Source organism: Carcharodon carcharias, chromosome 5 (assembly GCF_017639515.1).
Source record: "Carcharodon carcharias isolate sCarCar2 chromosome 5, sCarCar2.pri, whole genome shotgun sequence".
Lineage (NCBI taxonomy): Eukaryota > Metazoa > Chordata > Chondrichthyes > Lamniformes > Lamnidae > Carcharodon > Carcharodon carcharias.
The window spans coordinates 96,887,491-96,909,092 of record NC_054471.1 but is presented as its reverse complement, the minus strand read 5'-3'; the positions used below and the strand labels follow the sequence as shown (position 1 = coordinate 96,909,092).

Here is a 21,602-nt window from a genome sequence, read left to right as displayed (position 1 = left end):
TCCTCGAGTTTAAAACAAAAAAGAGATGTGTTTTTATTTAGTTAAAACAACACACCCTGCTAAGATATAAAAAATATTTAAAAGGGTAATCCCATGTGCCTCGACCTTCGCAACACACCCACACACACAAGCATACTGAATTACAAGCTATACAGTAGGTAGTTACTTTCTTAGCCAAATTAAAGTTCAATGGTGAAAGGTAAAAAATTGAGAGTTCACTGTTCGAGCCCTTAAATGTGGCAGATTTTTCTCCATGGCGATCTTGAGATTTCAGGAGTTGAAGCCCATGTAAAAACTGCAACTGCCATAATCTGCCTTTTCCAGAAGTTGATGATTTTTGCATCTGAGGTCCCTTGTGATGAAAAGTTCTCTGTTTGCTGGATTTTCAACTGGAATAGAAATAGAGTCTTAACTTGGGAGAGAAGAGAAGGGAGCTCAATACTGCTTCACTGGCAGCTTTTCCAGACTACAGATCAGCAGTTTGCATCTTGTAAAGAAGATTTCAAAACTGGTTACTCCAGTCCCATGGCTTCTCTCCCATAATGATTTCAGAAGTTATTTGCTTAGCTGATATCTAGATTCACCTTGGCTTTTGTTTCATGGCCGAGGTGATTAGGTTGTGTAACGTCCCAGCCATCAACTCCTGAAAGTCCATTATCTATCTTGATGAGATAGGAAGAACACATTTCCATGTACCTATTGTCCAAGTAGCCTTTGTTTTTGCTTGAGGGATAGCCTTATAGAAATGCAAATAAAAGGTCCAGTGAAGTTTCAGTAAATCTTTCGAAGTAGTTCTTGAAATCAGGAGTTGTGAAATTTCATAGAAGAATGCCATGGCACGTCGGAATTGTAAATCACATTAGAAGATTTCAGAAACTGGTCAACTTGTGATACCAGAAATCAGGTGACTTGTGGCAGCCATCTTAAGCCAGTGTCTTTCCTTGCTTTTAAAAAGTCCAGTTTAGTATATGTTTGATCAACCGATTAAATTACAGATTGATATCACTCATGCAGAAGTCACATCATCATGACACTATACCAGGTAGCTCCCAAAGCAGAGGCCATGCAACGTAATAGATGCTAGTTTATTGAAGATACAAACAGTGAGCTAAATAATTATTTGAAATGCTCCTCAGAAATGACAGAATAGCAACATTCAACTCAACGTTAAGTAATGGAAGGGGTGATCAACAGTGCTATCAAGAGGCATTTGCTTAGCAATAACCTGCTCACAGACATCCAGTTTGGATTCTGCCAGGGTCACTCAGCTCCTGACCTCATTCCAGCCTTGGTTCAAACATGTACAGAAGAGCTGAACTTCCGAGGTGAGGTGGAAGTGATTGCCCTTGACATCAAGGCTACATTTGACCAAGTGTGGCATCAAGAAGCCCTTGCAAAACTGGAGTCAAGGGGAATCAGGGTGAAAACTCTCCACTGGTTGGAGTCATAACTAGCAAAAAGGAGATGGTTGTGGTTGTTGGAGGTCAATCATCTCAGCTCCAGGACATCACTGCAGGAGTTCCTCAGGGTAGTGTCCTTGGCTCAACCATGTTCAGCTGCTTCATCAATGACCTTCCTTCCATTGTAAGGTCAGAAATGGGGTGTTCGCTGATGATTATACAATATTCAGCACCATTCGCGACTCCTCAGATACTGAAGCAGTCCATGTCCAAATGCAGCAAGACCTGGACAATATCCAGGCTTGGGCTGACAAGTGGCAAGTAACATTTGTGCCACACAAGTGCCAGGTAATGACCATCTCCAACAAGAGGGAATCTAACCATTGCCCCTTGATGTTCAATAGCATTACCATCACTGAATCTCCCAATATCAATATCCTGGGGGTTGCCACTGACCAGGAACTGAACTGGACTAGCCAAATAAACACTGTAGCGACAAGAGCAGGCCAGAGGCTAGGAATCCTGTGGCAGGTTACTCACCACCTGATTCCCCAAAGCCTGTGCACCATCTACAAGGCACAAGTCAGGAGTGTGATGGAACACTCCCCAGTTGCCTGGATGAGCGCAGCTCCCACAACATCCAAGAAGCTTGACACCATTCAGAACAAAGCAGCCTACTTGATTGGCACCACATCCACAAATATTCACTTCTTCCACCACCGATGCACAGTAGCAGCAGTGTACACCATCTACAAGATGCACTGCAGGAATTCATCAAGGCTCCTTAGACAGCACCTTCCAAATCCACGACCACTACTATCTAGGAGGACAAGGGCAGCAGATAGATAGATGGGAGCACCTGCAAGTTCCCCTCCAAGTCACTCAACATCCTGACTTGGAAATATATCGTCATTCCTTCTCTGTCACTGGGTCAAAATCCTGGAACTCCCTTCCTAACAGCACTGTGGGTGTACCTACACCACATGAACTGCAGCGGTTCAAGAAGGCAGCTCATCACCACCTTCTCAAGGACAACCAGGGATGGGCAATAAGCGCTGGCCTAGCCAGCGAAGCCCACATCCTGTGAATGAATGAAATAAAAGTGAAGTAGACAGGCAATGCTGGCATTAGTCAAGGAATAACACATGGAATAAATCTATTAGGTGGCATGAATCTGTCAAAACCATCTCACACCGTTTTGCTAATTTACAATGTTCATAAACCGATGAGGCAATTGCACTTTTACTATGACTTCTGAAGGCATCCGATTTTACAGATACCAATGCATCCTCTAAGCTGCATAGTTGTGCTGCTGTGCAGCAATCTGGCATGTGCAACAAGCAGGTTGCGTGCAAACAATGTTCCCTCAAAGACATCAACCTTAAATATACTGTGCAGTGCAAAAAACAGGCTGTGCATGATAGAGAAAAATTAGAATGAATGTTGACAGGTATCCTCCTCTTTAAAGTACAGACAGGTCTATCAACCGAGGCCCCATCTGCCATCTCAGGTGGGCATAAATGACCCATGGTACTTCTTTTCAAAGGAGAGCAGGATAATTCTTTCCAGGATCCAAGCCAATATTTATCTCTCAACCAAAATAACTAAAACAGATTATCTGATTGTTTAATTTGTTGCTGTTTGTGGGGCCTTGCTGTGTGCAAATTGCACTGTTTAATTTCCTACTTACAATTGTGAGTATATTCCAACATACTTTGTACCCCGTAAAAGGGCTTTAGGACATCCTAAAGTTGTGAAAGCCACTCTATAACTGCCCGGTGTTTAATTCAGCACCACTGCTGCACATTTCTGCAACTACTTCACTAGTATGTTTTTTTTTGATAGCGATGCCTAGGGACCCCTGCAACTGCTCCAGGCAATTAAAAACTTAAATTTAAAGGCGTGTGTTTACCAGATAAAGCTTTATTTACCAATATTCTGTTTCAGCTACAGATGCCTTTTTTTGAGCTACAGACAAACATTATGGGTCACATGCTACCATGATCTGTGAGACTAAAGCATGTTAAGTCTTTTTAGTATAGTTTTCAGCAGCTGTTAATTTGTGGAAGGTCAGCAGGTTTGGAAGATATTGCTCTCATAAATCCAGTCATTCTCTAATTTAGAGGTATGCTAATTTGTTTTAAATAGACAGAAATAAAAGGACATTGTTAGCAGTGGTAATCTTCCCAACATGACACCAGTTAGACACAAGGAAGATGCTGGGAAAAAGATCAATTCATCTTTCATTTTATGTAAATAAATGTGAAAGTAGAATTTTTAGAAACTCTCCAACATTTACTTTCCTTCTACTGAGGCATGCGTTTGGTAGATTCTTTTAAATTCGTAACAAGTCAAAAACCCGCATTATTCACTCTACCTTGTAAAATAAAAACATCGCCTCCCAATTTTATTTGAAAAGCAGCGGTTAGGTGCTAGGAACATTTTGTAAAAAGTGAGTTGAGTGAGAGGACAAGCAGGTTAAGTTGCAATGATCATGCTCACAAATTTGCTGTAGCCAGGCTGTGTTCCCACCTCCTGGTACCTTAGGTTACTCTCTGTTTCAGGTTGCCCTGCAAACCAGTAGTTAGAGGTTTTGAATGCTCGACCTTGATTCTGACACTATCCTCAAATCAGTCCTTTAAAAATATGTTCTTGGTGTGAGAGTAGTGCTGGCTCTGCCACGTTTATTCCTGAACTTCAGTTGCCCTGTGAAGATGGTGGTGGGTCGTCTCGTTGAACCGCTGCAATCAATGTGCTGATCCTGCTCCCATTCTGGTGCTAGGTAGGGAATTCCAAGATTTTGACCAGCAAGGGTGAAGGAATGGTAACATATGTCCACAGCAGGGTGATGTACATATTGGAAATGATGGCGATCTCATGATTTTGCTACTCTTGTCCTACTTGTTATCAAATGGTTAGTGACCAGGAACTGCTGACCAAGTAAAGCTTGGCATATTACTTTAGAATGTGCCTACATACTGCAGACACCCTGCACTGATGATAGAGGGCATGCATGTCGCGTCAAGTGGTCAAGGCACTGATCAAGCTTCTTGAAATATTATTACAGCTACACTGATCCAGGTAAGTAGTGATTATTCCACCATACTCCTGACTTTACCCTTTTGGTGTAGAGGAACTTTCAGAAAAAATGAAATAAGGGGGAGGCGATGGCCTAGTGGTATTGTTGCTGGACTAGTAAGCCAAAGACCCAGGGTAATGCTTTGGGGACCTGGGTTTGAATCCTGCCACAGCAGATGGTGAAATTTTAATCCAATAAAAATTTGGAATTAAAAGTCTAATGATGACAATGGAACCATTGTTAATTGTTGTAAAAATCCATCTGGTTCACTAATATCATTTAGAGTAGGAAATCTGCCATCTTTACCTGGTCTGCCCTATATGTGACTCCAGACCCACAGCAAATGTGTTTGATTCTTAAATGCCCTCTGAACAAGGGCAATAAATGTTGACCTAGCCAGCAATGCCCACATCCCATGAAAGAATTTTTAAAAAGCCATTTCCTTTCTAAAGGACTCAGCCCCTGCCCTACCTTTATAGCCACAATGTTGTTATGGCTAATCCCAGTTAAATTTATGGCTAATGGTGAGGGACAGCACTGACAGTCAGGGAAGTTGACAAGTTTTCTATTGTTGGAGACAGTCTGATAGCACTAATGTATCACCTTGTCAGTTCAAGTCTGGATGTTTCCCACTTTCTGGTGTAGGCTGAGTTGTGAATGGAACTAACCACCACAGAATCATTAGTGTCCTCACTCTCAGCATGATGGGGAAAGTAAGCTAACAATAGTTAGGCTGAGGATATTTTCCTGAGCAACTCCTGCAGCAATGCCTTGGGGCTTGGATGATAACCAACTACAATCATCTTTCTTTAGTCAGGTATGACTCTAGACATTGCAAGGTTTTCCCCTTGACCCTCTCAGCTTTCAGTTCTGCTAGAATTCCTTAAGATTACACTGGTTAAATGTTGCCTTGATGTCATGCCTTGTCTGCTAGGTGGAAGCCATTTATTGTGGGGTGGGAGGGAGGTTGTAAAGGTCATCAGAGGCTTACTTGCTGAGCTCTCATTCCTTTGCACAGGCTACAATTTTAATTTGATCTTTTGAATAAATGGAAAGAACACCCTATTGGAAACTGGTGGGATCCCTCATTAAATATGCTCCAACAATGTCACTGAAGACAATTGCTATTTAATTATGGGCTTCAACAGGGAAGTGGCTGTGGCTTTCCTTCCAGATCAACGCATAGCTCCTTCAGTCACAAGCAGCAGCTTCCTGCCCCCTGACATTCAGCACTGACTCACTGGCCATTTGGCACTTCTTGTTGATTTCAAGTGAGAAACTGACCAGGGGTATACAATATAAAATATATATAAAAATTATCTGTGCTCATGCTTGGTTTGTCACAAACCAGATTTCCACCTAGAGTTAAAATTGGGGCTTTAAATTGACATAAAAAGGCACCTAATTGAAAATCAGGACAAATACTGATAATAAGATTTACTATTTCTACACTGACAATCAATCAGTCTTGAGATTTGATCTGCTCACTCGCTGACAGCTTACACTGGGCTTAACATCTAGTCCAATAACAAGTTAGTAAAACCAGTAACTAGGATAACTCTGAAACTAACCAGCTTAATTCTTAGCGAAAATTATTACACACATGAATAATTCATGTTACTTATAACTGACTTGCACATCCTGAAGAGCAAACCATGCTTCAAATCTTAAGCTTCATAGTTTGTCAAGTCAGAGCTTCTGGAGAGGGGACCTACATGTACAATTCAAGTAGAATTGCCTCTTTTTTTCTATTACTAAGGTTGCCTCTAGGAAGCTTGGTTTCCTCCTAATTGAGGAGCCTATATTCTCCTTCCAATTCCTCTTGCTTTTGAAGCTCAGGATTTGGAGTATCATTGCTACATCTAGCTGGTTCTCCTCACGCACCTGTACAAGTTACGAGGAAAATTTAATCACCTGAGAGAGGACCATTTCTTTATCTCTGGCCACTATAATATTGATAGTACAATTATCTCCTAAACCCTCCTTTCTTGCTCATCCTTGTATCCTCACAATGATGACTCAGTAAATCACTGGCTCCTGAGACTGCATAATTGTGTAACTGTGCACCCATCAGCCTTCCCTCCCTTCTACAATCTACTGGTGCTAAAGCCCAAATTTGATGTTAACTATTCATTGCTTCTTGATCCATCTCTCCTCGGACATTCTTTTCAACATTGTGGCATTTTGCAACATGGACCTTGGATTCTCAGCAAATAAAAACATACATTCACGTACTTTGGATCAATTCCTTCAGATTTAATGGGTTTGCTGCATCTTCAAAACTTGGTCACTCTTGTGTGAATTCACTCAGGTTCACCAATAATAAATATGACTATTTAGTTTACACTTCAATCCGCGTAAGGCTGGCACTAATAAGACCATATGATATAGGAGTAGAAGTAGGCCATTCAGCCCATCGAGTCTGCTCCACAATTCAATGAGATCATGGCTGATCTAACAGTCCTCAACTCCACTTTCCTGCCTTTTCTCCATAACCCTGGATTCCCTTACTGATTAAAAATCTGTCTATCTCAGCCTTGAACATACTTAATGACCCAGCCTCTACAGCCCTCTGCGGTCAAAAATTCCACAGATTCACTACCCTCAGAGAAGAAATTCCTCCTCACCTGTGTCTTATATGGGCAACCCCTTACTCAGAGATTATACCCTCTGGTCTCAGACTCTGCCACAAAGGGAAACGACCTCTCAGCATCTATCCTGTCAAGCCCCCTAAGAATTGTGTATGTTGCAATAAGATCACCTCTTATTCTTCTAAACACCAAAGTGTACAGACCTAACCTACTCAACCTCTCCTCGTAAGAAAATCCCTCTACATGTGGGATCAACCTAGTGAGCTTTCCCTGGACTGCCTCCAATACCAGCATATCTTTCTAAAGATAAGGGGACCAAAACTGTTCACAGTATTCTAGGTGTGGTCTAACTAGTGCCTTGTACAGCTTTAGCAAAACTTTCCTATTTTTATATTCCACTCCCTTTGAAATAAAGGCCTTACTTATTACCTGCTGAACTTGTCCGTTATCTTTTTGGGATTCATGGACGAGGGCTTCCAAATCCCTTTGTGCTGCAGTTTTCTGCAGTATTCCTCAATTTAAATAATATTCAGCTCCTCTATTCTTCCTGCCAAAGTGCATAACCTCACATTTTCCTACATTATATTCCATCTGCCACATTTTTGCCCACTCACTTAACCTGTCTATATTCCTCTCTAGACTCTGAGTCATCCTCACCACTTGCCTTCCCACCCATTTTTGTGTCATCCGCAAACTTGGCGATAGTACATTCATTTCCCCCATCTCAGTGCCCCAGCACTGATCCCTGTAGAACTCCACTAGTTACAAGTTTCCATCCTAAAAATGTCCCCCTACACAGCTCTGTCTTCAATTAGTTAGCCAGTCCTCTATCCATGCTACTATACCACCCCCAACACCATGGGCTCTTATCTTATTAAGTAGCCTTATGTGTGGTACCTTATCAAACGCCTTTTGGAAATCCTAATATATTACATCAACTGATTCCCCTTTATCTATCCTGCTTGTTACCTCCTCAAAGAATGCTAATAAATTTGTCAGGCATGGTTTCCCCTTCAAGAAGACATGCTGACTCTGCTTGATTAGATTATGTATTTCTAAATGCTCTGCTATTACATCCTTTATAACAGACTCTAACATTTTCCCAATGACGGATGTTAAGCTAACTGACCTATGGTTACCTTTTCTTCTGTCTCCCTCCCTTTTTGATTGAGGGTGTTACATTGGCAATTTTCCAATCTTCTGGGGCTTTTCCAGAATCTAAGGATTCTTGGAAGATTACTACCAGTACACCCGCTATCTGTGTAACTACTTCCTTTAATATCCTAGGATGCAACCCATCAGATCCAGGGAACCTATTGGCCTTTAGCCCCATTAGTTTCCCTAATACTTCTTCTCTAGTGATAGTTATTGTATTTATTTCCTCCCCCCCCCACCTTTGCCCCTTGATTTTTTGGTATTTGTGGAATGCTATTAATGTCTTCTGCTGTGAAGAATGTTGCAAAGTATTTATTCAACTCCTCTGCCATTCCCTGGTTCCCCATTATTATTTCCCCAGCCTCGTTCTCTCAGGGGTCTATGTTCATTTTGGTCTCTCTCTTCCTTTTTATATATTTAAAGAAAATCTTACTGTCCATTTTTATATTACTTGCTAGTTTACCCTCAAAGTTTATTTTCTCCCTCTATTATTTTTTTGGTCATCTTTTGTTGGTTTTTAAAACTTTCCCAATCCTCTGGCTTACCACTAACCTTTGCCACATTGTATGTTTTCTCTTTCAATTTGATACGATCCTTAACTTGCTTGGTTAATTATGGTTGGTTTATCCCCTTCCTAGAGTCCTTCTTCCTCACTAGGATATATCTTTGTTGTGAGTCATGAACTATTTTCTTAAACGTCTGCCACTGTTCATCAACCATCTTTTCTGTTAAACTCCTTTCCCAGTCCACTCCAGCCAACTCTACCCTCATTTCTTTGTAGTCCCGAAACTGTCCCGAATACACTCTATGAATTCTTGCTCGTGGCTACCTCTGCCAATATGATTTTCCCAATCTACATGAATATTGAAGTAAATCATTATTAATGTACTGCCTTTTTTACATGCCCTCATTATCTCCCGATTTATTCTCTGTCTTACAGTATAGCTACTGTTAGGGGGACCTATAGACTAATCCCACCAGTGTCTTCTTCTCCTTGTTATTACTTATCTCCACCCATATGGATTCTACATCTTCCGATCCAAAATAATTTCTTGCTATCATATTTATTCCATCTCGTACAAACGAAGCTATCCCACCACTTTTCTTCCCGCCTGTCCTTTCGAAAAGTCACATACCCCTGAACATTTAGTTTCCAGCTTTGTTCTCTTTGTAATCATGTCTCCGTAATGACTATTAGATCATAGCCATTAACCTCTATTTATGCTGTTAATTCATCTATTCTGTTCTGAATACTACGTGCATTTAAGTAAAGAGCCATTAATTTTGCCTTCTCACCATTTTTACCCCTTTGACCCTATTTGCTGCTTTTTTTCATGTTTGTGCACTCTGTCCCTTCCTGTCACACTTTGGATATCATTAACTAAATAGCTGCCCTGCAGTGCTGCCACATCCTTTTGCTTTGTAAGCGTACGTATCCCCTCTCCAGAGCCCTCCCCCCCATTTAGTTTAATCAAGAAAGCAGAGTCATAAGTTAATCAAGTCGACATTGTTTCCTGCACTGTGCTGTCAGCTGATTTTAATGGACCGATGAGCATAATCTATGCAGACAGCAGGTTAGATTTTCATTTGTCACCCAGATGTAGATCAGCATTCAACACCATCTCCCCCGCCCTATTCAGAAAACACCCAATGTTCATTTATATCAGCAGTTTCAGTAATAGGAGACCAATTTGCAAAGCCAGTTCTCCACCCAGGCGGCAAGTTAAGAATCAACCCCTGCTCACCTTATGTAAGGCCTTAAGTATTATACTACATCTGTGCACCATCTGACACCTACTGGGAAATGTTGGAATTGCATCATTACTGGTCCCAGTCAGCAAGTGTGGCTAAAACCCCAAATTAATTCACTATATTTTCTGTATTTGGCTCATCTAAAAATAGTTTCTAAAAGTTTACAGGTTGAATGATGCAAGTCTCATCTTCCAAAACAGAAGTAGCAAAATTCTACCTTGTTCAAGTAACGTTCATTCATCGCTTTTGCAATCTGCTTCATTTCACAGCGTTGATCTGCTTCCCGTTTCTGTTCATTTAGTTTCTCCGCTAATGTTTCGAGCTCAGTGAGAGCCATCTGAAGAGGTAGTCTATCTGGGTGTCCCTTTGGAGTGTTCTTTAGCATGTCCTAAGAAAATCAGTAAAGCACACATTTTTCACCATTAAAATTGGAGAGAGAGAGATTTGAAGCAGCCTCCAAATCAAGTTTGCATTGAATTATTACAGAACCTACACAAGTTTGATCTTGGTAAGTTGATAGGAATCAACAAAAATGTATCAGTTATTATTGAAAAGCATTGTGAAACTATTCAAATAAGTAGCACCTCATCTGAAGTGACTGAAAAACACAGGTCACTAGCACATTGAAGAATCTAAGCAAAATTTAAGTAACAAGATTCTCTGGAAAAAAACTCAGCAGGTTAGGCATCATCTGTGTGCGTGTGAGAGAGGGAGAGAGCACCCGTGTGCGTGTGTGTGTGTGAGAGAGAGGGAGCGAGCACCCGTGTGCGTGTGTGTGTGTAAGAGAGGGAGCGAGCACCCGTGTGCGTGAGTGTGTGTTTGAGAGAGACGGAGAGAGCACCCGTGTGTGTGTGTGTGTGTGTGTGTGTGTGTGAGAGAAAGAGCAAGAGAGGGCGCAAGAGGGCGTGCGAGCAAGAGCGAGGGCGCGCAAGCGCCAGGGAGAGTGCGCGACAGGGAGAGTGCGCGACAGGGAGAGTGCGCGACAGGGAGAGTGTGAGTGTGTGAGTGAGAGTGTGTGAGAGAGTCAGAGTGTGTGTGAGAGAGTGAGACTGTGTGTGAGAGAGTGAGAGTGTTTGTGTGAGAGAGTGTGTGTGAGAGAGAGAGCGAGCACCCGTGTGTGTGTGTGTGTGTGTGTGAGAGAAAGAGCGAGCACCCGTGTGTGTGTGTGTGTGTGTGAGAGAGAGAAAGAGCGAACACGAGCGCGAGAGAGGGAGCGCGAGAGAGGATGCGCGAGTGAGAGCCCGCACGAGTGAGAGAGCGCAAGCGAGAGAGCGCGCGCGAGCGTGAACGAGAGCGCGCGCGCGAGCGTGAACGGGAGAGCGCGCGAACGAGAGAGAGAGAGCACATGAGAGAGCGCGAGAGAGAGAGTGCACGTGAGAGAGAGCGCGCGCGAGAGCGCAAGACAGGGAGCGCGAGAGAGAGCGAGAGAGAACGCGTACGGGAGAGCGCGCGAGAGAGAGTGCGAGCGAGCGTGAACGAGAGAGCGCGAGTGTGAGAGCGCGCGATGGAGAGCGCGAGCGCGCGATGGAGAGAGAGAGCGCGCGATGGAGAGAGCGCGCGATGGAGAGAGAGAGCGCGCGATGGAGAGAGAGAGCGCGCGTGAGAGAGAGAGCGCGCGTGAGAGAGAGAGCGCACGCGCGCGAGAGAGAGAGCGCACGCGCGCGAGAGAGAGAGCGCACGCGCGCGAGAGAGAGAGCGCACGCGCGCGAGAGAGAGAGCGCACGCGCGCGAGAGAGAGAGCGCACGCGCGCGAGAGAGAGAGCGCACGCGCGCGAGAGAGAGAGCGCACGCGCGCGAGAGAGAGAGAGCGCGAGGGAGAGAGAGCGCGAGGGAGAGAGAGCGCGAGGGAGAGAGAGCGCGAGGGAGAGAGAGCGCGAGGGAGAGAGAGAGCGCGCGAGGGAGAGAGAGAGAGCGCGAGGGAGAGAGAGAGAGCGCGAGGGAGAGAGAGAGAGCGCGAGGGAGAGAGAGAGCGCGAGGGAGAGAGAGAGAGCGCGCGCGAGGGAGAGTGAGCGCGCGCGAGGGAGAGAGAGAGAGAGCGCGCGCGAGGGAGAGAGAGAGAGCGCGCGCGAGGGAGAGAGAGAGAGCGCGCGCGAGGGAGAGAGAGAGAGCGCGCGCGAGGGAGAGAGAGAGCGCGCGCGAGGGAGAGAGAGAGAGCGCGCGCGAGGGAGAGAGAGAGAGCGCGCGCGAGGGAGAGAGAGAGAGCGCGCGCGAGGGAGAGAGAGAGCGCGCGCGAGGGGGAGAGAGAGAGCGCGCGCGAGGGGGAGAGAGAGAGCGCGCGCGCGAGGGAGAGAGAGCTCGCGCGCGGAGGGAGAGAGAGCGCGCGCGCGTGAGGGAGAGAGAGCGCGCGCGCGTGAGGGAGAGAGAGCGCGCGCGCGTGAGGGAGAGAGAGCGCGCGCGCGTGAGGGAGAGAGAGCGCGCGCGTGAGGGAGAGAGAGAGCGCGCGCGTGAGGGAGAGAGCGCGCGCGCGCGTGAGGGAGAGAGAGCGCGCGCGCGTGAGGGAGAGAGAGGGCGCGCGCGGGAGAGAGAGGGCGCGCGCGGGAGAGAGAGGGCGCGCGCGAGGGAGAGGGCGCGCGCGAGGGAGAGGGAGAGGGCGCGCGCGAGGGAGAGGGAGAGGGCGCGGGAGAGAGGGCGCGCGCGGGAGAGGGCGCGCGCGAGGGAGAGGGCCGCGTGAGGGAGAGAGAGAGGGCGCGCGCGAGGGAGAGGGCGCGCGCGAGGGAGAGGGAGAGGGCGCGCGCGAGGGAGCGCGCGCGAGGGCGCGCGCGCGAGGGAGAGCGAGCGATGGAGAGGGAGGGCGCGCGCGAGGGAGAGAGAGGGCGCGCGCGAGGGAGAGAGAGGGCGCGCGCGAGGGAGAGAGAGGGCGCGCGCGAGGGAGAGAGAGGGCGCGCGCGAGGGAGAGAGAGGGCGCGCGCGAGGGAGAGAGAGGGCGCGCGCGAGGGAGAGAGAGGGCGCGCGCGAGGGAGAGAGAGGGCGCGCGCGAGGGAGAGGGAGGGCGCGCGCGAGGGAGAGGGAGGGCGCGCGCGAGGGAGAGGGAGGGCGCGCGCGAGGGAGGGAGGGCACTCGCGAGCGAGAGGGAGGGCGCGCGCGAGCGAGAGGGAGGGCGCGCGCGAGCGAGAGGGAGGGCGCGCGCGAGCGAGAGGGAGGGCGCGCGCGAGCGAGAGGGAGGGCGCGCGCGAGCGAGAGGGAGGGCGCGCGCGAGCGAGAGGGAGAGCGCGCGCGAGCGAGAGGGAGGGCGCGCGCGAGCGAGAGGGAGGGCGCGCGCGAGCGAGAGGGAGGGCGCGAGCGAGCGAGAGGGAGGGCGCGAGCGAGCGAGAGGGAGGGCGCGAGCGAGGGAGGGCGCGAGCGAGGGAGGGCGCGAGCGAGGGAGGGCGCGAGAGAGGGAGGGCGCGAGAGAGGGAGGGCGCGAGAGAGGGAGGGCGCGAGAGAGGGAGGGCGCGAGAGAGGGAGGGCGCGAGAGAGGGAGGGCGCGAGAGAGGGAGGGGCGCGAGAGAGGGAGGGCGCGAGAGAGGGAGGGCGCGAGAGAGGGAGGGCGCGAGAGAGGGAGGGCGCGAGAGAGGGAGAGAGGGCGCGAGAGAGAGACAGAGGGCGCGAGAGAGAGAGAGAGGGCGCGAGAGAGAGAGAGAGGGCGCGAGAGAGAGAGGGCGTGAGAGAGAGAGAGAGAGGGCGCGAGAGAGGGCGCGAGAGAGGGCGCGAGAGAGGGCGCGAGAGAGGGCGCGAGAGAGGGCGCGAGAGAGGGCGCGAGAGAGGGCGCGAGAGAGAGGGGGCACGAGAGAGAGAGAGCACGAGAGAGAGAGAGCACGAGAGAGAGAGAGGGCGCGAGAGAGAGAGAGAGGGCGCGAGAGAGAGAGAGAGGGCGCGAGAGAGAGAGGGCGCGAGAGAGAGAGAGAGAGGGCGGTGCGAAAGAGAGAGAGAGGCGGTGCGAGAGAGAGAGAGAGAGAGGGTGCGAGAGAGAGAGAGAGGGTGCGAGAGAGAGAGAGAGGGCGCGAGAAAGAGAGAGAGAGAGGGCGCGAGAAAGAGAGAGGGCGCGAGAGAGAGAGAGAGAGGGCGCGAGAGAGAGAGAGGGCGCGAGAGAAAGAGAGAGGGCGCGAGAGAGAGAGGGCGCGAGAGAGGGCGCGAGAGAGGGCGCGAGAGAGGGCGCGAGAGAGGGCGCGAGAGAGGGCGCGAGAGAGGGCGCGAGAGAGGGCGCGAGAGAGGGCGCGAGAGAGGGCGCGAGAGAGGGCGCGAGAGAGGGGGGCACGAGAGAGAGAGAGCACGAGAGAGAGAGAGGGCGCGAGAGAGAGAGAGAGAGGGCGCGAGAGAGAGAGGGCGCGAGAGAGAGAGAGAGAGGGCGCGAGAGAGAGAGAGAGAGGGCGCGAGAGAGAGAGAGAGAGGGCGCGAGAGAGAGAGAGAGAGGGCGCGAGAGAGAGAGGGTGCGAGAGAGAGAGAGAGGGTGCGAGAGAGAGAGAGAGGGTGCGAGAGAGAGAGAGAGAGGGTGCGAGAGAGAGAGAGAGAGAGGGTGCGAGAGAGAGAGAGAGAGAGGGCGCGAGAAAGAGAGAGAGGGCGCGAGAAACAGAGAGGGCGTGAGAGAGAGAGAGAGAGGGCGCGAGAGAGAGAGAGGGCGCGAGAGAGAGAGAGAGGGCGCGAGAGAGAGAGAGAGGGCGCGAGAGAGAGAGAGAGAGAGAGGGCGCGAGAGAGAGAGAGAGAGAGAGGGCGCGAGAGAGAGAGAGGGCGCGAGAGAGAGAGAGGGCGCGAGAGAGAGAGAGAGAGAGGGCGCGAGAGAGAGAGAGAGAGAGAGGGCGCGAGAGAGAGAGAGAGGGCGCGAGAGAGAGAGAGAGGGCGCGAGAGAGAGAGAGAGAGGGCGCGAGAGAGAGAGAGAGAGAGGGCGCGAGAGAGAGGGCGCGAGAGAGAGAGAGAGGGCGTGAGAGAGAGAGAGAGAGGGCGCGAGAGAGAGAGAGAGGGCGCGAAAGAGAGAGAGAGGGCGCGAGAGAGAGAGAGGGCGCGAGAGAGAGGGCGCGAGAGAGAGAGGGCGCGAGAGAGAGAGAGGGCGCGAGAGAGAGAGGGCGCGAGAGAGAGAGGGCGCGAGAGAGAGAGGGCGCGAGAGAGAGAGAGGGCGCGAGAGAGAGAGAGGGCGTGAGAGAGAGGGGGCGCGAGAGAGAGAGGGCGCGAGAGAGAGAGAGAGAGAGGGTGCGAGAGAGAGGGGGCGCGAGAGAGATAGGGCGTGAGAGAGAGGGGGCGCGAGAGAGAGAGAGAGCGCGAGAGAGAGAGAGAGCGCGAGAGAGAGAGAGAGCGCGAGAGAGAGAGAGAGGGAGCGAGCGAGAGAGAGAGAGGGCGCGAGAGAGAGAGAGGGCGCGAGAGAGAGAGAGGGCGCGAGAGAGAGAGAGAGAGAGGGCGCGAGAGAGAGAGAGAGAGAGGGCGCGAGAGAGAGAGAGAGAGAGAGGGCGCGAGAGAGAGAGAGAGAGGGCGCGAGAGAGAGAGAGAGAGGGCGCGAGAGAGAGAGAGAGAGTGCGCGAGAGAGAGAGTGCGCGAGAGAGAGAGGGCGCGAGAGAGAGAGAGAGGGCGCGAGAGAGAGAGAGAGGGCGCGAGAGAGAGAGAGAGGGCGCGAGAGAGAGAGAGAGAGGGCGCGAGAGAGAGAGAGAGGGCGCGAGAGAGAGAGAGAGGGCGCGAGAGAGAGAGAGAGGGCGCGAGAGAGAGAGAGAGGGTGCGAGAGAGAGAGTGAGGGCGCGCGAGAGAGAGAGGGCGCGAGAGAGAGAGAGGGCGCGAGAGAGAGAGAGGACGAGAGAGAGAGGGCGCGAGAGAGAGAGAGGGCGAGAGAGAGAGAGAGAGAGGGCGCGAGAGAGAGAGAGAGAGGGCGCGAGAGAGAGAGAGGGCGCAAGAGAGAGAGGGTGCGAGAGAGAGGGTGCGAGAGAGAGAGAGGGTGCGAGAGAGAGAGAGAGAGAGAGGGCGCGAGAGAGAGAGAGGGCGCGAGAGAGAGAGAGGGCGCGAGAGAGAGAGAGGGCGCGAGAGAGAGAGAGGGCGCGAGAGAGAGGGGGCGCGAGAGAGAGGGGGCGCGAGAGAGAGGGGGCGCGAGAGAGAGAGAGGGCGCGAGAGAGGGCGTGAGAGAGAGAGAGAGAGGGCGCGAGAGAGAGAGAGAGGGCGCGAGAGAGAGAGAGAGGGCGCGAGAGAGATAGGGCGCGAGAGAGAGGGGGCGCGAGAGAGATAGGGCGCGAGAGAGATAGGGCGCGAGAGGGGGCGCGGGAGAGAGAGAGCGCGAGAGAGAGAGAGAGCGCGAGAGAGAGAGAGCGCGAGAGAGAGAGAGAGGGAGCGAGAGAGAGAGAGAGGGCGCGAGAGAGAGAGAGAGAGGGCGCGAGAGAGAGAGAGAGAGAGGGCGCGAGAGAGAGAGAGAGAGAGGGCGCGAGAGAGAGAGAGAGGGTGCGAGAGAGAGAGAGGGCGCGAGAGAGAGAGAGGGCGCGAGAGAGAGAGAGGGCGCGAGAGAGAGAGAGGGCGCGAGAGAGAGAGAGGGCGCGAGAGAGAGAGAGGGCGCGAGAGAGAGAGAGGGCGCGAGAGAGAGAGAGGGCGCGAGAGAGAGAGAGGGCGCGGGAGAGAGAGAGGGCGCGAGAGAGAGAGAGGGCGCGAGAGAGAGGGCGCGAGAGAGAGAGAGGGCGCGAGAGAGAGAGAGAGGGCGCGAGAGAGAGAGAGGGCGCGAGAGAGAGAGGGCGCGAGAGAGAGAGAGAGGGCGTGAGAGAGAGAGGGTGCGCTAGAGAGAGTGGGTGCGCTAGAGAGAGTGAGGGCGCGCGAGAGAGAGAGGGCGCGAGAGAGAGAGGGCGCGAAAGAGAGAGGGCGCGAGAGAGAGAGGGCACGAGAGAGAGAGAGGGCACGAGAGAGAGAGAGGGCGCGAGAGAGAGAGGGCGCGAGAGAGAGAGGGCGCGAGAGATAGAGAGGGCGCGAGAGAGAGAGGGCGCGAGAGAGAGAGAGAGAGAGGGCGCGAGAGAGAGAGAGAGGGCGCGAGAGAGAGAGGGCGCGAGAGAGAGAGAGGGCGCGAGAGAGAGAGAGAGGGCGCGAGAGAAGAGAGAGGGCGCGAGAGAAGAGAGAGGGCGCGAGAGAGAGAGAGAGAGAGAGGGCGCGAGAGAGAGAGAGAGAGAGAGGGCGCGAGAGAGAGGGGGTGCGAGAGAGAGAGGGCGCGAGAGAGAGGGGGCGCGAGAGAGAGGGGGCGCGAGAGAGAGGGGGCGCGAGAGAGAGGGGGCGCGAGAGAGAGGGGGCGCGAGAGAGAGGGGGCGCGAGAGAGAGGGGGCGCGAGAGAGAGGGGGCGCGAGAGAAAGAGAGCGCGAGAGAGAGAGCACGAGAGAGAGAGCGCGAGAGAGAGAGCGCGAGAGGGAGAGAGAGGGCGCGAGAGAGAGAGAGAGGGCGCGAGAGAGAGAGAGAGGGCGCGAGAGAGAGAGAGAGGGCGCGAGAGAGAGAGGGCGCGAGAGAGAGAGAGAGAGAGAGGGCGCGAGAGAGAGAGGGAGGGCGCGAGAGAGAGAGGGCCGAGAGAGAGAGAGAGAGAGGGCGCGAGAGAGAGAGAGAGAGGGCGCGAGAGAGAGAGAGAGGGCGCGAGAGAGAGAGAGAGGGCGCGAAAGAGAGAGAGAGATGGCGCGAAAGAGAGAGAGAGAGAGGGCGCGAGAGAGAGAGAGAGAGAGGGCGCAAGAGAGAGAGAGAGAGGGCGCGAGAGAGAGGGCGCGAGAGAGAGAGAGAGAGAGAGGGCGCGAGAGAGAGAGAGAGAGAGGGCGCGAGAGAGAGAGAGAGAGAGAGGGCGCGAGAGAGAGAGAGAGAGAGAGAGGGCGCGAGAGAGAGAGAGAGGGCGCGAGAGAGAGAGAGAGAGAGAGGGCGCGAGAGAGAGAGAGAGAGAGAGGGCGCGAGAGAGAGAGAGAGAGAGGGCGCGAGAGAGAGAGAGAGAGAGGGCGCGAGAGAGAGAGAGAGAGAGAGAGGGCGCGAGAGAGAGAGAGAGAGAGGGCGCGAGAGAGAGAGAGAGAGAGAGGGCGCGAGAGAGAGAGAGGGCGCGAGAGAGAGAGAGGGCGCGAGAGAGAGAGAGAGGGCGCGAGAGAGAGAGAGAGGGCGCGAGAGAGAGAGAGAGAGAGGGCGCGAGAGAGAGAGAGAGAGAGAGAGGGCGCGAGAGAGAGAGAGAGAGAGGGCGCGAGAGAGAGAGAGAGAGAGAGAGGGAGCGAGCGAGAGAGAGAGAGGGCGCGAGAGAGAGAGAGGGCGCGAGAGAGAGAGAGGGCGCGAGAGAGAGAGAGGGCGCGAGAGAGAGAGAGGGCGCGAGAGAGAGAGAGAGAGAGGGCGCGAGAGAGAGAGAGAGAGAGAGAGGGCGCGAGAGAGAGAGAGAGAGAGGGCGCGAGAGAGAGAGAGAGAGGGCGCGAGAGAGAGAGAGAGAGTGCGCGAGAGAGAGAGAGAGTGCGCGAGAGAGAGAGAGAGGGCGCGAGAGAGAGAGAGAGGGCGCGAGAGAGAGAGAGAGGGCGCGAGAGAGAGAGAGAGGGCGCGAGAGAGAGAGAGAGGGCGCGAGAGAGAGAGAGAGGGCGCGAGAGAGAGAGAGAGGGAGCGAGAGAGAGAGAGAGGGCGCGAGAGAGAGAGAGAGGGAGCGAGAGAGAGAGAGAGGGCGCGAGAGAGAGAGAGAGGGCGCGAGAGAGAGAGAGAGGGCGCGAGAGAGAGAGAGAGGGCGCGAGAGAGAGAGAGAGGGCGCGAGAGAGAGAGAGAGGGCGCGAGAGAGAGAGAGAGGGCGCGAGAGAGAGAGAGAGGGTGCGAGAGAGAGAGTGAGGGCGCGCGAGAGAGAGAGGGCGCGAGAGAGAGAGAGGGCGCGAGAGTGAGAGAGGACGAGAGAGAGAGGGCGCGAGAGAGAGAGAGGGCGAGAGAGAGAGAGAGAGAGGGCGCGAGAGAGAGAGAGAGAGGGCGCGAGAGAGAGAGAGGGCGCAAGAGAGAGAGAGGGTGCGAGAGAGAGGGTGCGAGAGAGAGAGAGGGTGCGAGAGAGAGAGAGAGAGAGAGGGCGCGAGAGAGAGGGGGTGCGAGAGAGAGAGAGAGGGTGCGAGAGAGAGAGTGAGGGCGCGCGAGAGAGAGAGGGCGCGAGAGAGAGAGAGGGCGCGAGAGAGAGAGAGGACGAGAGAGAGAGGGCGCGAGAGAGAGAGAGGGCGAGAGAGAGAGAGAGAGAGGGCGCGAGAGAGAGAGAGAGAGGGCGCGAGAGAGAGAGAGGGCGCAAGAGAGAGAGAGGGTGCGAGAGAGAGGGTGCGAGAGAGAGAGAGGGTGCGAGAGAGAGAGAGAGAGAGAGGGCGCGAGAGAGAGAGAGGGCGCGAGAGAGAGAGAGGGCGCGAGAGAGAGAGAGGGCGCGAGAGAGAGAGAGGGCGCGAGAGAGAGGGGGCGCGAGAGAGAGGGGGCGCGAGAGAGAGGGGGCGCGAGAGAGAGAGAGGGCGCGAGAGAGGGCGTGAGAGAGAGAGAGAGAGGGCGCGAGAGAGAGAGAGAGGGCGCGAGAGAGAGAGAGAGGGCGCGAGAGAGATAGGGCGCGAGAGAGAGGGGGCGCGAGAGAGATAGGGCGCGAGAGAGATAGGGCGCGAGAGGGGGCGCGGGAGAGAGAGAGCGCGAGAGAGAGAGAGAGCGCGAGAGAGAGAGAGCGCGAGAGAGAGAGAGAGGGAGCGAGAGAGAGAGAGAGGGCGCGAGAGAGAGAGAGAGAGGGCGCGAGAGAGAGAGAGAGAGAGGGCGCGAGAGAGAGAGAGAGAGAGGGCGCGAGAGAGAGAGAGGGTGCGAGAGAGAGAGAGGGCGCGAGAGAGAGAGAGGGCGCGAGAGAGAGAGAGGGCGCGAGAGAGAGAGAGGGCGCGAGAGAGAGAGAGGGCGCGAGAGAGAGAGAGGGCGCGAGAGAGAGAGAGGGCGCGAGAGAGAGAGGGCGCGAGAGAGAGAGAGAGGGCGTGAGAGAGAGAGGGTGCGCTAGAGAGAGTGGGTGCGCTAGAGAGAGTGAGGGCGCGCGAGAGAGAGAGGGCGCGAGAGAGAGAGGGCGCGAAAGAGAGAGGGCGCGAGAGAGAGAGGGCACGAGAGAGAGAGAGGGCACGAGAGAGAGAGAGGGCGCGAGAGAGAGAGGGCGCGAGAGATAGAGAGGGCGCGAGAGAGAGAGGGCGCAAGAGAGAGAGAGAGAGAGGGCGCGAGAGAGAGAGAGAGGGCGCGAGAGAGAGAGGGCGCGAGAGAGAGAGAGGGCGCGAGAGAGAGAGAGAGGGCGCGAGAGAAGAGAGAGGGCGCGAGAGAAGAGAGAGGGCGCGAGAGAAGAGAGAGGGCGCGAGAGAGAGAGAGAGAGAGAGGGCGCGAGAGAGAGAGAGAGAGAGAGGGCGCGAGAGAGAGGGGGTGTGAGAGAGAGAGGGCGCGAGAGAGAGGGGGCGCGAGAGAGAGGGGGCGCGAGAGAGAGGGGGCGCGAGAGAGAGGGGGCGCGAGAGAGAGGGGGCGCGAGAGAAAGAGAGCGCGAGAGAGAGAGCACGAGAGAGAGAGCGCGAGAGAGAGAGCGCGAGAGGGAGAGAGAGGGCGCGAGAGAGAGAGAGAGGGCGCGAGAGAGAGAGAGAGGGCGCGAGAGAGAGAGAGAGGGCGCGAGAGAGAGAGGGCGCGAGAGAGAGAGAGAGGGCGCGAGAGAGAGAGGGAGGGCGCGAGAGAGAGAGGGCCGAGAGAGAGAGAGAGAGAGGGCGCGAGAGAGAGAGAGAGAGGGCGCGAGAGAGAGAGAGAGGGCGCGAAAGAGAGAGAGAGATGGCGCGAAAGAGAGAGAGAGAGAGGGCGCGAGAGAGAGAGAGAGAGGGCGCAAGAGAGAGAGAGAGAGGGCGCGAGAGAGAGAGAGGGCGCGAGAGAGAGAGAGAGAGAGAGGGCGCGAGAGAGAGAGAGAGAGAGGGCGCGAGAGAGAGAGAGAGAGAGAGGGCGCGAGAGAGAGAGAGAGAGAGAGAGGGCGCGAGAGAGAGAGAGAGAGAGAGAGGGGCGCGAGAGAGAGAGAGAGAGAGAGGGCGCGAGAGAGAGAGAGAGAGAGAGGGCGCGAGAGAGAGAGAGAGAGAGGGCGCGAGAGAGAGAGAGAGAGAGGGCGCGAGAGAGAGAGAGAGGGCGCGAGAGAGAGAGAGAGAGAGAGAGGGCGCGAGAGAGAGAGAGGGCGCGAGAGAGAGAGAGAGGGCGCGAGAGAGAGAGAGAGGGCGCGAGAGAGAGAGAGAGGGCGCGAGAGAGAGAGAGGGCGCGAGAGAGAGAGAGAGGGCGCGAGAGAGAGAGAGAGGGCGCGAGAGAGAGAGAGAGGGCGCGAGAGAGAGAGAGAGGGCGCGAGAGAGAGAGAGAGGGGGCGAGAGAGAGAGAGAGGGCGCGAGAGAGAGAGAGAGGGCGCGAGAGAGAGAGAGAGGGCGCGAGAGAGAGAGAGAGGGCGCGAGAGAGAGAGAGAGGGCGCGAGAGAGAGAGAGAGGGCGCGAGAGAGAGAGAGAGGGCGCGAGAGAGAGAGAGAGGGCGCGAGAGAGAGAGAGAGAGGGCGCGAGAGAGAGAGAGAGGGCGCGAGAGAGAGAGAGAGGGCGCGAGAGAGAGAGAGAGGGCGCGAGAGAGAGAGAGAGGGCGCGAGAGAGAGAGAGAGGGCGCGAGAGAGAGAGAGAGGGCGCGCGAGAGAGAGAGAGGGGGCGCGAGAGAGAGAGAGAGGGTGCGAGAGAGAGAGAGGGCGCG

At 53.9% G+C, this 21,602-nt stretch overlaps 1 protein-coding gene across 5 annotated transcripts in view; it reads right to left on the bottom strand.

The window, feature by feature from the left end:
- arhgef10 (Rho guanine nucleotide exchange factor (GEF) 10) overlaps positions 1-21,602 on the bottom strand; it is a 397,136-nt gene that overhangs the window by 151,546 nt on the left and 223,988 nt on the right. For all 5 annotated transcript variants that reach the window (XM_041187543.1, XM_041187546.1, XM_041187548.1 and 2 more), the window contains one exon: positions 10,195-10,365. In XM_041187543.1, coding sequence (XP_041043477.1) covers positions 10,195-10,365 — 171 coding nt within the window. The remainder of the gene's footprint in view (positions 1-10,194; positions 10,366-21,602) is intronic.